Here is a 15,498-nt window from a genome sequence, read left to right as displayed (position 1 = left end):
TTATTTTTCAATAAATGTACATGGGGCCGTTCGTAGCTAGCGTCCCATTTATGGGACGTTTTTTAAAAAATCGATATTTAAAAAAGTATTGATTTTAAAAAAAAATCCATAGTCATTCCTTCATTCAGTGCCCAAAAGCTAAACCATATCAAAAAATTATAAAAATTTGAGACCTTGAGACAATATGGGTTAATATAATAGAAAATCTAATATGTAGGCCTAATAAAAAGAAATCAAATAAAATATGATCTTATGTAGTAAATTTCGTCTACCTAAAAAGGTAGCCTACTTATATCGGTAGCTTAGAACAAAAAATCCCCAGTTCAAAACCTTTGGTAGATTAGGCTTGAAAGCTGGGGACTGCAATACATCTAGAAGTAAAAACGCCAAATACAAACAACTGCTGTCTTGTAGTCTGTTCTTTGACAAAGTCAATGAAGAAAATCCAGACACCAAGGCAAATAATAGCAAAATAAATACAGAAAAATAATAATTCCACTTAATTAAGTTATTTTTTAGAGTGATAAATCATCTTTTAAGTCAAAGTTTTAAAAATAGAATAAAATCTCGTAGACAAAAGAATTGCACACTAAGTGAACGCCAAATTAAAAAAAAGTGCATAATAGTGCGCAATATTATTAGTACTTTAAAAATTTACATTAGTTTTTTGAGAAATCGGAAGTAAATTACTACTTCCGGTCAACGGAAATTACTCAAAGTTTAACAGAAGGTAGAGAATTAGATCTTTTACTTACATGTGAAATTTCATTTATCTATCTGAAATAGTACTCAAGTTATAGGCTTTTGAAAAATTCAAAGTAGGAAAAGTACCACTTCCGGTTATCGGAAATCGCTCAACAGTTGATACGGATCTACAATTTTGATAAAATACTTATATATGAAATTTCATCAACCTAGCTGTAACGGTACTCAAGTTATCGTGTTTACACACGGACAGACAGACAGACACACAGACACACAAACATACGGACAAGATTGCAAAATTATGTTTTTCCGTATCAGTGAGGTGTAAAACGTCGAGATTTGTAAAAATCTCGAATTTTTTTTTGCACGATTTCAAGACTTTCTCTATATTTCGTATATACGAGAAAGTAAAAAAAAAATGCTACATCGAGCTGTATTTATAACCGTCTATAGATAAAAATCGTTAGTATTATATCTAAGCAGAGTTTAAAGCAATCGCCTTGGGGGTGGGGTGGTGGGGTGAGTGGGGGGGGGGAGAAGTTACATTAACTCAACGTTATAAAATATGCCTGAGGTAAACGGTGTGGTTGAGAATCGTAATAACTGGTGTGTTAATCCATGTATAGGGGGGGGGGGGGGGTAAAAAGTTGAATACATTTAAAAAAATGTGAATACATATTCATATGCGTAGGCTATATACATACATACTTATATATATATATATATATATATATATATATATATATATATATATATATATATATATATATATATATATATATATATACATAACAAAGTGGTCGGGTGCCCGACGGCGCTTCAAATTTGGCAGGCTCCTGTCTTGGGGCAATAGAACACTGGGGTCTGTGGCGGTTGGCCACAAAGTCCACGAACAGGGCGTCAAATCTTACCTCGGCTGACCGGCGCCTTATATAAGCTATATTTCGAAAAACACATTTGCCGAACAACCCCTACCTTGATATGTTGTGAGATCGTAGACCGACCCTGGAGGGTAACAAAAAACTTTATTCTCGTGAAAAACCCCAATACACCGATGCATGGATATGAAAATACTCAAACTGTTTAAACTTAGGCCCTAAGCACTCCAGTAATTTGGTCGTGTCTATCAGGACTCATCCAACATCATAACCGTCGTTTTAGTGTCTCAGAATGCCTCCTAAATTTGATCCAGGAGCAACCTCCATAGTTTACTGCAGAGGTGTTGGAGGTGAAGTACCAGCCACTTCTTCACTTGCTCCTAAGATTGGACCTTTGGGCTTGTCTCCAAAGAAAGTTGGTGATGACATTCAGAAGAGAACCCCTGATTGGAAAGGTCTCAAAATAACAGTAAGGTTTGTAGTACAGAACAGACAAGCTAAAGTAGAGGTTGTTCCTAGTGCTGCAGCACTAATCATTCGTGCATTAAAAGAACCTCCCAGAGACAGAAAGAAGGTTAAACATGTCAAGCATAATGGCAACTTGACAATCGATGATATAATCAAGATATATATATATATATATATATATATATATATATATATATATATATATATATATATATATATATATATATATACTAGGCATACTAGTCGAGGGCTTTGAGTGAAATCGACAGTTTTCCCTAAAGGTCAAGCCATTTACCTAAGAGCATGCAAAACGTTAGCCAGATGTAAAGACTGTAAGTGCCCTAAAATCCGTTTTGAAATCACGCTCTGTTTTTCCGATAAAATACAAAGATTATATAGGGAAATACGACTGGTCAGTTTTGACCCATTTAACGAATTTTCCCGAACATGGCGAGTTTTTTGTGACACCCCAAGGTGTTTTTATACCACCTCACAAAATTTCAAGGGGGTTCGTCTGAGGAAATTTTTTTTCGTAATATAGCCCATATAAGGCGCCGGTCAGTCGAGGTCAGTTTTGACCCCCCCCTCCGTGAACTTTTCGGCAAACCGTCACCGGCCCTCGCGTTCTATCGCCCCAAGGCACCATCGTGCCAAATTTGACGCGCCTGTGGCGCCGGGAAGTGCCCTATCGGGCGCCTGACCACTTTGCTTTATATATATATATATATATATATATATATATATATATATATATATATATATATATATATATATATATATATATATATATATATATATATATATATAGCAGCACCGGGTGACACCCGACCTCACTACGCCACTGAGCGGAACACTATCATTTTGGCTTTTGAGCATCTGGAAGTAAGTTAAGCATTATTTCCGTTTACCGGTTAAAACGGATAAAATATTAATTTCATTACTCAGCACAATTACCATACTTCTTCTATACTCTGTATACGGGAAGGTAATTATTAGGAATTAGACGAAATAGATCTAGATAATGAAATTATTATTTTTAATTAATATATTTATACGGAAGTTAGCACTTGTCACTTTTCGTAAAACGTCATCAAATTATGTTTAGTATTTAATTGTATCCTGCGCAGATCCAAGATGGCGACTTTAAAGAGAATCCCCACACTTAAAGCTATAAACCAGCCTTTAGGATTTTAAACATGGTTTGTTAGATTATATTTTTAACTTATGCGAATGTATATGTTTCAAAATATACATTCATATATATTATACGTATACAGATCTATGTAATATTCTTATATGTAAATATATAGATCTATTTCTTTTAGACCGCCTACTACTGTCTTATTCCTGAGGTACTGGTAGATACATAGCATACTGACAGATGACTAATAAACTAACAGATACGATATATCTACCTGACGCAGTGTCATATACCTGAGACTTTGACAAACACTTGATTGACCCGCGTTTGTTAACTTTTCTAAAAACTCAGATGTTGTCAATGTGATAATATTAAACCAATGTTTTCAAGTAAATCAGAGTAACCCTGCAACCACCAAGAATCCTGGGACCACATTAGAACGTCGTGAGTCTGGTTGTAGCTTTTCATTCGTGGTCGTTCTCTAGCTGACACATCATGGGCAGTGACGTGTCTAGAGAAGGGTACTTTCATCTAAACAAACGTATCAAACCTGACAACGACCACACAATATTGAATGCAGACAACCTTGATAGCCCAGATTTTATTTAACAGATTTTAACATGTATGGTGGATCAAATGAAGTATCTCTGATTTCTGTATATTTGTCATATTTCTGTTAGAAATATTGTGTGTGTGTGTGCGTGTGTAATTATGTGTCTGTGCGCGTGTGTTTGTGTATTTTTGTGTGTGTTTTGGTGCACGTGTGCGTGTGCCTGTGTGTGTTTGTGTGAGTATCTGTATATGTGTGTGTTGTATTATGAAATGCTCACTGTTAGCAGTGGCGTCACTAGGTCGGATGTCACACGGTTCTCATTTTATGTTGTGACCCCTCCCCCATACACACACCAAATGGACCAAGGTATATATATATATATATATATATATATATATATATATATATATATATATATATAATGTGTGTATTTGCGTATGTATTGCCGAGATTATCGATATGTACTTATAAGACTTTTAAACTCAAAATATTCATTAACTGAACTAAAAAAAGCCTTTTGTTTTCAAATATTTTGCAATTTCTTTGTCTTGGTGTCACCCCCCTCACCCTAAATGGTGTCTCATCTCTGTGAGTATCACCATAAGACATCGAGCTCTTGGATTAGACACCTATTATAGATGGTAGACATATCACATGTCATAGCCCAGTAACTGAACTTGAGTTCTAGGGTTGACAGTTCTGATCGCTGCCACTCTGCCAAGCCGGGACAGTCTTAAGGACAGCTCTAAACAAGTTAAGAGGTTGAATCTTAAAGCACTATAATATTCTTTCATTAAACTTTTGACCTTTTCCTGTACCTTAAGATTCTACTAACCCCTGACACCATCCAGTTTACAGAGGCTGACTGGAGCCGTCTACCTTACCTGGTCTTGGTTCAAGTCTTCCAACACCTGGACAACCCAGACAGGTACCACGCTGCTCTCACGTGTAAATCTTGGCTACTGACACTCTCTAGTCCAGTCTTGTGGCGCACGGTACACTTCAAGTTAAACACCAAATACGATGAATGTTTGCTCATTTTCATCAGAAGGATGGGGAAAGTTTTTCTGCACATTAGAGCCGATTGTGCAGGTCACTAAATTTTTTATTTTATTTACTATATATATATATATATATATATATATATATATATATATATATATATATATATATATATATATATATATATATATAAGGGGCGAGTGGAGACAGAGATATGAGATACCACTTCTGACACCATAAATGTTAGAGGGGGGGGGGGGGGGAGGGTAAGGGATCTGTCTTAACCGATAGAGAGATGGTGATGGTTTTTATTCTCTCAAATCCGTGCACCCTCGTTGTTACAAAGGGGTTTACCAGAGCTGAGCAAAACAAATTAAAATATCTAAACAACACCAGAACTAAACTAAAAATGAAACTTGTTAACCCACAGTTCAATACATTTATTTACCTATACCAGACGATACAATAGTTTACATGGTTACAATATCAGAATGTATAACAATTTACTATCATCACTCTTCATACTTTCAGTACCATAACTCAAAAACCACCCAGCCAGACATACAGCAACATGACATGGACTGGCAACAGAACAGCTTCTCGATGACAGTCTCAGCTTGACATCACGTTAGGTACTGGACACCGTCTTACCGTCTGTTATAGCGGCAACATCTCTACGACAGTTAGGGGACAGCATCTCCACCCTCAAGACAGCAACTGGACAGCATCTCACAGAACAGGTCGACATCACGACGACAGGTACAGCGACAGCATCTCACGGGACAGGACAGGTCGACATCACGATAGGTACTGGACAGCATCTAGCCGGCAGGTACAAGTCGACATTACGAAGACAGATACTGGACAGCACCTCACATGACAGGCACAAGACAACATAACATCAGGACATTTGTCCACTACCACAGCTTGGCTAACAACATCAGCCCGCCTTTGCGGCCAGCCTTACAAGGGCTTGATTATCCTCTAGCCCCAGCTATGTGTGTCTGCTTTCCTGTCTCTAGTTTCGCCTTCTTAAATAACAGACGATTGTCCAGGTGTCAGGGTAATTATGCAGCAACACTTTCCACTCAAGCCTAACCTAATTTACATGTCGCCCACAGTTCTGGGGTACCTGATTAAAATATCAGACCCTACACATAACCTTCCCCCCCCCCCTGCTTTCTCCGTCCGTCACCATTACGGTCACCCAGGCCAACACGATACGTTACTGCTACACCTACCCCACACTGATGCCATCGTCTGATATAATTTAATTCTAACACGTACTTAGTTGACTGTCTCCATCTAGGCCTATTTAATCTGGTCACGTGTATCGTCAACCCTACACCTGCAATTTACACTAGCCTCCATAGTTTATGTCTGAACGTATAATGACCGTGAGAACCCTGGGTACCATTCCATACCAGCACACATATATAAATTGCTAAGAGTCAATGTTTAGCATTGAGAATTTAAGAACAAAAATGACTGAAACCAAATACCAATTCTATTACAGCGCAGACAGCTGGAGATATCAGCTATAGCTTAAGATTCTTGTGCCATTTTATCGAAGCTCTACTGACCACTAACAACCAGCAACTGGTAACTCTCAGCCTGACTGGCATGGAGATGTGGAAATTATTCTCCGTTTACCTCAAGTGGGAGTTAGTCGAACAACTGGCCATTCTGATAGAAAACCAGCGAAATCTTCAAGTACTGGATCTCAGCCACGCTAAATTAAATAAAGATCAAGGTCGGTAAAGCTGATGTAAACACTTGTTCAAAAACAAACAAACATTAAAATATTATATTCGCATGTCAGCAATACCACAGTCACCAAATAGTAAATGCTTATTGCAACAACAAATCAGGTTTCCGGTTGCTAGAAGCTGCAGCCAGCCATCAGTGCCGACAGACGATCCACACCCTGGACATTGACTGGCTCATTAACCAAAAGGAGTCAGGGGGTGCAATCAATGATACAAATTTTCATCACTTCATGTCCCGTTTTAGCAACTTAGCGGGTATGTTTTGTTTCTTTAAGTTTTATCAAGCTGTTTTTATTTTTTGTTATTTGTTTGCCTGTAGAGTTTTACACTTTTTGGGGTCGACTCAACATGCACCAACCTTAGCAATTATGTTTATTTGTTTTAACCTAACTAAATCATATACTTATTTTCCATATATAACATCCATAATAAACATGGAAATAATCAAACTTTCGAAATGTTAGTGTTGGACAAGAGAAGTAACATTCATATTTTGTGAACTTCGTCGTTTGGCTGGAATTGAAGAAAAAGCAGCTCTTTTTTCATACAAACCTGAAGTATTGAAAGTACCTTTAAACCACAGCAAAAATTATATACTGAGACAACACACACCGAACCACAACACACTGAACAACAACACACCAATTCACAGCACTCCAAACTACAATACACCGAACCACAAAACACAAAATCACAACATATCCTACCACAACACACAAAACCGCAACACATCTAAATGTTACTACCAGAACTGAACACAGTCCCAACTTTCAGACTTGAAGCTGAGCCACCTCTACATGTCAGACGACCTGCTGTACCTGCTAGCTAAGACAGCCAGCCACAGCCTGAGGTTGATCTCTATCATCACAGAGGATTTTTTCGTAATAAACCATCCTCCAACTACCAGTACAGCCTGGCAGTATATGAAGTCTGCATGTCCAAGCCTCAATGTTGAAGTTTTTATAAACCCATTAAAGGTGAGCTCACCAAGCAGCTGGCCCCGTTAGGCTGATAGCTGAGAGAGCAAAGAGTTCTTACAACAACACCGACATCAGCACGCAGACATCACACCTAATCAAAGACAATTGACGTAAAAAAAGACATCTTAATTTTGTAACGGGAATTCCCGCTGGTTATTATCTGTATCTAATTTTTCGCACGACGGGGATTTCGTTTTTGTCTGTTTTTTTTTTTTTTAAGCTCGAAGGGAAATCCATTTTTGTCTGTCGCACAAAACATGATGATCGCTGTGTATTTTTTACCTCACCATAGTACGTACCTTTTTTTAAGCAGACGTTTTAACAGAAAATATAGCAGTTTAAAGTTTTACTACATTCTCGATTTTAAAGGAAAGATTGAAGAAACAATTTCTTTTAAGAGCTATGTTTATGTTTTATAGCTTCAAAGTTTCCAACAAATGACATTGCTTTGCACCGCAAATATTTTTTTAAATCAATAACAGTTTAGAAGCCAGCTTCTAAATATCCTCTATTTTTACTTTCATCTTTCCATTTGAGGAAAAGCTTGTGGAATTATAGTCGTTCACTAAATTTAATCAGGCGCGTCCGCCGGCGCTCCGGCAGGGTTGTGTTTTGGCGCCCTGGGTTACCCTGTTAGCGCTATGGTGCATAATTTCGTTCTAAACAGTGCGATAGACTACGGGTAAGAAAAGTTACTATAGTCTTTAATTAAATCAAATCCAGACGTCCACCGGCGCCCCGACAGGGTGCTATTTTTCGCCTCTGGCCTTCCCGTGTGCGCTATGGCGCCTACGTTCTTTTAATTGAATGCATAAGACTAAGAATAAGTTTGGATACTATAGTCGTTTACTAACTTAATTCAGGTGGTTCCGCCGATGCCCCAGCTTGGTGGTATTTGGCGCCCCGGGCTGGATTATGAGCAGTACGTGTTTACGTGTAGGTTTCAGTTGTGTTTGTATTTGTGTTTGCGTTTGCGTTTTTGTTTTTGTTTGCGTTTATGTTTTATTTGTGTTTGGGATTGGGTTTGAGTTTTTGGTTGGGTTTGTCTTTTTCGTTTGTATTTGTTTGTGTTTGTTCTTTTTAGTGTTTGTGTTTTCTTTGTGTTTGCGTTTGTGGTTTGGTTTGTGTTTTTGTTTGTGTTTGTGTTTGCGTTCTCGTTTGTGTTATATTTGCGTTTTTGTGTTTGGTTTTAGTTGGTTGTGGTTAGGGTTAATTCGAACAGTAATATTTTTCCTAAATCCAAACAACGCCGGGTATATGCTGATTACTAAACACACAAGTCATGCTCCATTACAGGTAGGTTTTTCAGGGAGGCTAATGCAGGGCCTGGCCTTGACGGCTAGTTAGGTGTATATAAATAAAAGTCGATTGCGGTTTGACACCGTTTATCCGATCGTACTCAAACTTTGGGAATTCGTTGAGACTACTCCTTGGGAGGTTTGTGTGGGGAAAAAATGTCAAATTTGCAGGGGTGGCGACACGGCATGGCTCGATTTGTTTATTTCTCTATATATGGTATATAAGAAATAAAAGTCGATTGCGGTTTGACACCGTTCATCTGATCGCCGAGAAACTTTGGGAAAATTTTGAGAATACTCCTGGGGATGCTTCTGCTAAAAAAATCAAATTCTCAGTAATGGCGCGCTGGCAGAGTGCGGATTTTCTCTATATACAGTAGATAAAAATAAAAGTCGACTACGGTTGGACACCGTTCATCCGATCACCATCAAACTTTGGGGAGTTGATAAGAACACTCCAGGTTAGGTTTCTGTAAAAAATCGTTTTTAACTTTTCAAGGGCGGCGCCCCGGGAGGATGCAATTCTTCTCTATATTCGATAAACTAAGAAAAATGAAAGTCGGATGCGGTTCGACACCGTTTATCCGAGTGCCATAAAACTTTAGGCAGTTGATGAATACTCCCAAGAAGGTTTATGGGGGAGGGGGGTTTATTTTTGCAGTGGCGGCCCCTGGAAGGATGATGGCGACTACGTTTGTTATAAACAAAGTGGTAGACAATGTATAACATGGGCCGTTATAGTTGCTCAATTAATTGAATCAGGCGTGTCCGCCGGTGCCCTGGTAGGGTGCAATTAGACTGCGAACAAAACTTTCAGTTTCCTCCCCCAAAGGCTCACATGGACCGCTGGTTAGGTTATTAACTTGTTTGTTTCTTTTTGTTCGTAAAAAAATCCAAACAGATTCGTAACTTTGATGCCATTAGCATTAATTTTTAGACGTTCCAATCAGAAATTGTGATCAAGCTTCCAATAATACACTATTAGTAACGCTAGCAAATTGCAGCAGTCACACTATGTTTATACCACATCAAATCCGTTTTTTTTAAATAATTTTTGTTGATTTGTGCACTTTTAGCAAATCACGCAATCTGCATCATTGTTAACATGATGCTATGTGGCGCTATGGGTTATACTTTTAGCACTCTGGCGCTTATGTTATTTTTTAAAAGCCAGGGCCGTATGTGATGCCTCTATGGTAGTAAAATCGGGGGCTCCCGAGAGGGGCAATTCTACGTCCTTGTGAGATCGTAGACAGACACTGGAGAGTAACAAAAATAACTCTATTCCCGTAGGAAAAAACCATTAGGGTCGTTAGATTTGTTCAGATGCCGTATTTTCTTACATAAACAATTATTTGTGAAAAAGGTAAACAAAGACTACGTCATTTTGCCTATGTACAGTGGAGGTAACTTTTTAAAGTAGTACCTTTTAAATGCGGTTATATTATGTTAAAGAAAAACAAAAAATTACAAAGTATAGCTTACATTTCCATAGAAATTTCGTTATAAATAAAGTTATGAATTGTACTTAAAATGTAAAAATCAATTGCTTAAGTAAATTGAATATAATATTTGATTCATTCTATTAAAAAATATTTTGCAATTCTAAGAACCATGAGAGTTATAAGTTTGCAAATACTCCATTAATGTTTGCATGACATAATATTACTCAAACTGTTTAAGCTTAGGCCCTAAGCATTCCACATAACAGGCAATCACAAATTAGTTAAACATCGAGCCATTCAGTGCTTTTACATTGCATCGCCTTGTCTTATTATAAGTAATAGAGTAGAGTTTTTTTATATAACGACTTAAATTTATTGTAAATTTGCCACAGTTTTTACTCTCTAGCATAACGTAAAGAAAATATTAAATACACGCACATTGCTAAAACATATTAAACGGATCAATTTCAAATATAATTTTTGTTTAGATTCCTTGAAAAAGTGGATACATTTTCATAACAGTAGGGTCGAAAAAAAACCTAATTAATTCAACAGTTTATAATTTTGACATGGGAGGTAATTTACAAATAAATTCTGGGCGCGCACACCTATGAAAGCGTGTTGTTCGGTGGCGATTCTAATGTTGTGGTTGTGTTTTTGTGTGTGTGTGTTGTGTTGGTGTTGTTTGTGTTGTATTTGCAATGTGTTTGTGCTATGTTGTGTTTGTATTTGTGTTTGTGTTGTATTTGGTTTGGTTTGGTTTGTGTTGTGTTGTGTTGTGTTTGTGTTATGTTTGTGTTATGTTTGTGTTGTGTTTGTGTTGTGTTTGTGGTGTGTTTGTGGTGTGTTTGTGTTGTGTTTGTTTTTGTGTTGTGTTTAGTTTTGTTCCGTTCCCAAGTTGGTACATTTAAAAAAAAATATTTACCGTGGCGGAGGACGGGTATGCAGCTAGTTAATATATAATCAGACAAATTATTTTCTAGTGATTTTTAAACTAATTTACAAATCCGTCGCTCCTATACTAGCCTTATAACAGTACACATTAATATATCTATCCAGTTACTGTTTTCGTTGATAATTCTAAAAACATTGCTGTGTTTCTCTTAGGGTCGGGAGTTCAGATTTCCAGTGAATGCGTTTCTAATCCCTTGTATGCCATTACATAAATTATATTGGAACTGTAGCAGTTCAAGTTTTCAACTTGGCCTGGCACACATCGCAGACAACTTTCAGGTATGTTGTTCTTGGTTGGTTCGGCGAGCTCTCACACTGTAGTTCTATTTTCCCAGATGTTAGTGTATCAATATGTGAAAGCCAGCCCTATTATTATGCTACTTGATTTGTGATGCACCATAAATTAACCGATTTCCTTCCACTTCGGTAGATAGTTAATACAATTTTGGACTTCTGGTGTACAACCAAACATTTCACCCGGACTTGTTTCTGCCAATCTCCCCTAGTACCTGGCAGCGGAGGTTGTAGGATTGGGCTTAATTAGCAGGCTTGATTAAAGATTGGGTTAATTAGCTGGCTTGATTAATATTAACCTGTTTGTTTCCATATATAATAAACCGGGAGTGATCTCCCCAAAACTTTCACGAATATTCTTATATAAAATAACAGGATATGGGAACTCGGGCTATAGACATGATTTTTAATCCATTTTAAATACTTAAAGTTTTTAAAATAGAATAAAATCTCGTAGACAAAAGTGAGCGGCAAATAAAAAAGTGCATAATAGTGCGCAATATTATTAGTACTTTAAAAATTTACATTAGTTTTTTGAGAAATCGGAAGTAGCGTCAATTACTACTTCCGGTCCACGGAAATTACTCAAAATTTAACAGAAGGTAGAGAATTAGATCTTTTACTTACATGTGAAATTTCATTTATCTATCTGAAATATTACTCAAGTTATACGCTTTTGAAAAATTCAAAGTAGGAAAAGTACCACTTTCAGTTATCGGAAATCGCTCAAAAGTTGATACGGATCTACGATTTTGATAAAATACTTATATATGAAATTTCATCAACCTAGCTGTAACGGTACTCAAGTAATCGTGTTTAAACACGGACAGACACACACACACACAGACAGATAGACACACAGACATACGGATAAGATTGCAAAATTATGTTTTTCCATATCAGTGAGGTGTAAAACGTCGAGATTTGTAAAAATCTCGATTTTTATTTTGTACGATTACAATACTTTTTCTATACTTTGTATATACGAGAAAGTAAAAAATGATTGTTCGAATATTTTCTTGGATGTTTGCTGTTGATTAGTGCGTGTGTGTGTGTGTGTGTTTGTGTGTGCATGCGTGTGTGTGTGCGTGCGTGCATGCGTGTGTGTGTTGATATTGGATGTAGAACAGTATTTCTTCCAGACTTATTTCTTAGGGGGGCCTTTAAAATTTACGGGGGGGGGGAGACTTTCTTCTGCTAAAAGTATATATTTTCTATATGAATTTCATTTCGTTCGGGGGGGGGGGGGGGTAGACTCTCTTCGGGACGGCTCTTCCCTCCCACCCCCATGAAACAAAAAACTATTTATTCAACGAGTGAGAAGTTTGTTATCTTTTTTTTTTTTCATAGAACTCATTGCGGCAGCTCCACGTCATTTTTTGGGATTTTCCCGATAAAAATTCCCTCCTGGACCTGATCATAAGGTAATTTGATCCTACGGTATTGCTATCATTCTAGCTATGTAGTGTTACCACGCTGCTACATATTCTTACAGCACTTGCGTATATTTAAAAATACATTTTAAACCCATTTTCTATAAAAAAAATTAGTAGCATGTACCATATAGATGAGCGTATGATTGCTCAGTTCATAATAGCCCCCAACACTACAATACTTATTTAGTTTCTGTTTTGTTACTTTACGAACAACAGATGATCCAAAACTAATTTATTATTTAAGGAAGTTATTCTGGAGACACGCCCAAAAACCTGACCGAATCAGATTATACCTTATCAAACCACCTTCTAAACTCTTAATTTTTCTTGTTTCCCACTCCGGCTCCCCAAAAATCATATGCCTAGGTACGCTTCGTCAAATAAATGCATTTTATAAAGCATAAGACTTAAAAATCCAGCCTCCCCATCTCTTTTCGAACTATTGCCTTCATGACTTTTTTGCTCTCCGAAATTCCTCTTTCCCAAAGCATTCCACATTAACCTAGTATGTTGTAACCTGTCTTTCTGAAGGCAGCGCCCATCTTTGAAGGAAAACGTTTTGATTAATGTATTTGTCATAGGTGTCACAGTTTAGAAACCTTGTCAGTAGAGGCTTCAAACCTGACAAGTGGCCAGGAAGACAGCATCGAGGATGTCATCAAACTTGGTCTTGCCGGTCACCACTCCAGCACACATGCCTGTGTTGCCACGTTAAACCATAAGGACGTGAGTTTAAAGGCAGACGACAATCTTTTGTTGGAATCGGACGTGAGTGGACAAGACGCATGTCCCACAGGCCTGTCGATGGGTGGATGGTGCTGTGAGCAGGTTAAAATATGGGCCTGGAAAGGTTGGACATTGGTTGAAATGCTGGTAGTGTGGTTCCAATCGTTCTTTTGATGCCTGGATATGATCGGCTAGACATCCCATGAGATAATGAATTGACATCGTAAATGTGAAACAATTAAATGGTTTTATAAGACAATTTGTGTTTTTTGTTCGATTCATTAAACGTTAATTATTGTCGATGCTATAACACTCAGAAAAGTAATGGCAATTCTAATGCGGCCTGGTCGAAAAAAAAAACTGAAATAAATACAATAAAACGAATTTACTTTCTTAAGAAATTATTTGTTATAACGTATAATCAGTGTTTCTAGCATCTCTCCGGGGTATGGTATTCCACTTGCCACCCCCTTCCCCTTTTTTTCCACCCCGAGGAAAATGTTCGCATTAAATCCAATCGGTACCTGGCGATCTAAGTCTAACGGCTTAGTTTAATAACTGCTTGTATAAGTACAACGTACTTTCTCTAAATGACGTAATGTGTTGTACAACACATTATTTATCTTGTGTTTGCTAAGGAAACACTCAATGCTAAACAAAAAACGATCACATTTCCATCACATTTTACAACTTGTCAAAATTTGACATGACCTGTGGTTGACTAAAGAACACATTCTTCAACTTTTCATTATGTTCTGAATATCCTGTCTTTTTTATTAAAAAAATAATTTTAATACATTTCGTTTTAACGTTAATCACAAAATAAAAACCAGAAAATAACGGCCTGTATTTAAATACATTTCATTTTATCGTTAATAAAAAAAAAACAGAAAATAACTGCCTATATTGAAACACCGATCTCTCGTTAATGGAAAAACTTGGAGAACTAAATAAAACGACAAACTAATCTATTTAAATGCCATTTCCCATCATCTCGTGGATCAGTCAACACATCAATGAGCACCCTATGAAGGGAATAATATATTCTCCTTGAGTGAATGGCCAGGCTTTTAATTTTAGTAAGGCAAACTAAATTTAATTTTTACTTTTTTTTTTGCATTTTTTAAATTTGCGATTTTATTACTATTTTTAATATAATAGAAAATCTAATATGTTGACCTAATAAAAAGAAATAAAATAAAATATGATCTTATGTAGGAAATTTCGTCTACATGAAAAGGTAGCCTACTTATATCGGTTGCTCAACACAAAAGTCCCCAGTTCGAACTCTTTGGTAGATTAGGCTTAAAAGCTGGGGACTGCAATCCATCTAGAAGTAAAAACGCCAAATAAAAGCAAGTGCTCTCTTGTAGTCTGTTCTTTGATAGAAAAGACTATTGAAGAAAATCCAGAATGAAAAGTTGGCTATTTGAGTCAACGGCTTTTATGGTGCAAAACAGGTAGACGAGTAATAAAGTTGGAGAAAATCCCATCCAACATTATGATAAAGGACGAAGAAAGAGAAAAAAGTAATCCATGGATAAGATCTTATAATTAGATATGGAATTTCGTCAACCTAATCGAAACAATACTTACGCAGCTGTCTTCACACGGAACATAAGAAGTGAGTAATAACTGAGTTACTAAATGTCTTAGAAACGAACAAACAAACAAACAAACAAAGAGTGAAAACCAAATAAAAGCTTATCACAACTAGGTTATGTTCGATCAATAATGAAGTCTTTAAGAATCAGTTGCAGATCTTTATAAAATGGAACTCTAAACAAACTTAATTTATAACAACGCAGTAAGAAATGATTTATATCAATACAAAGTGCAAGTTTACACT

At 36.9% G+C, this 15,498-nt stretch overlaps 1 protein-coding gene across 1 annotated transcript; it reads left to right on the top strand.

Annotated features, from left to right (window-relative positions):
- Positions 1 to 3,167: 3,167 nt before the first annotated feature.
- LOC131938637 (F-box/LRR-repeat protein 21) lies at positions 3,168 to 13,898 on the top strand. Its single transcript, XM_059296743.1, has 8 exons — positions 3,168 to 3,250; positions 4,597 to 4,837; positions 6,264 to 6,500; positions 6,619 to 6,771; positions 7,291 to 7,493; positions 11,347 to 11,472; positions 12,838 to 12,911; positions 13,505 to 13,898. The coding sequence occupies exons 1-8, from the start codon at positions 3,248 to 3,250 to the stop codon at positions 13,821 to 13,823; spliced, it is 1,356 nt and encodes a 451-aa protein (XP_059152726.1). The 5' UTR covers positions 3,168 to 3,247; the 3' UTR covers positions 13,824 to 13,898.
- The last annotated feature ends 1,600 nt before the right edge of the window (positions 13,899 to 15,498 follow it).

The sequence above is a fragment of the Physella acuta genome, unplaced genomic scaffold (genome assembly GCF_028476545.2).
Source record: "Physella acuta isolate Inbredline_101_S28 unplaced genomic scaffold, ASM2847654v3 ptg000254l, whole genome shotgun sequence".
NCBI classification, from domain to species: domain Eukaryota; kingdom Metazoa; phylum Mollusca; class Gastropoda; family Physidae; genus Physella; species Physella acuta.
The sequence above is the reverse complement of the archived record's forward strand: the minus strand, read 5'-3'. Positions and strand labels throughout refer to the sequence as shown.

Bases quoted from the DNA above. Each gene is read 5' to 3' on its own strand.
- LOC131938637 (XM_059296743.1), top strand. The intron at 4,838-6,263 runs GTCACTAAATTT...ATTCTATTACAG, and splicing joins CATTAGAGCCGATTGTGCAG to CGCAGACAGCTGGAGATATC. The intron at 6,772-7,290 runs GTATGTTTTGTT...CCCAACTTTCAG, and splicing joins CCGTTTTAGCAACTTAGCGG to ACTTGAAGCTGAGCCACCTC.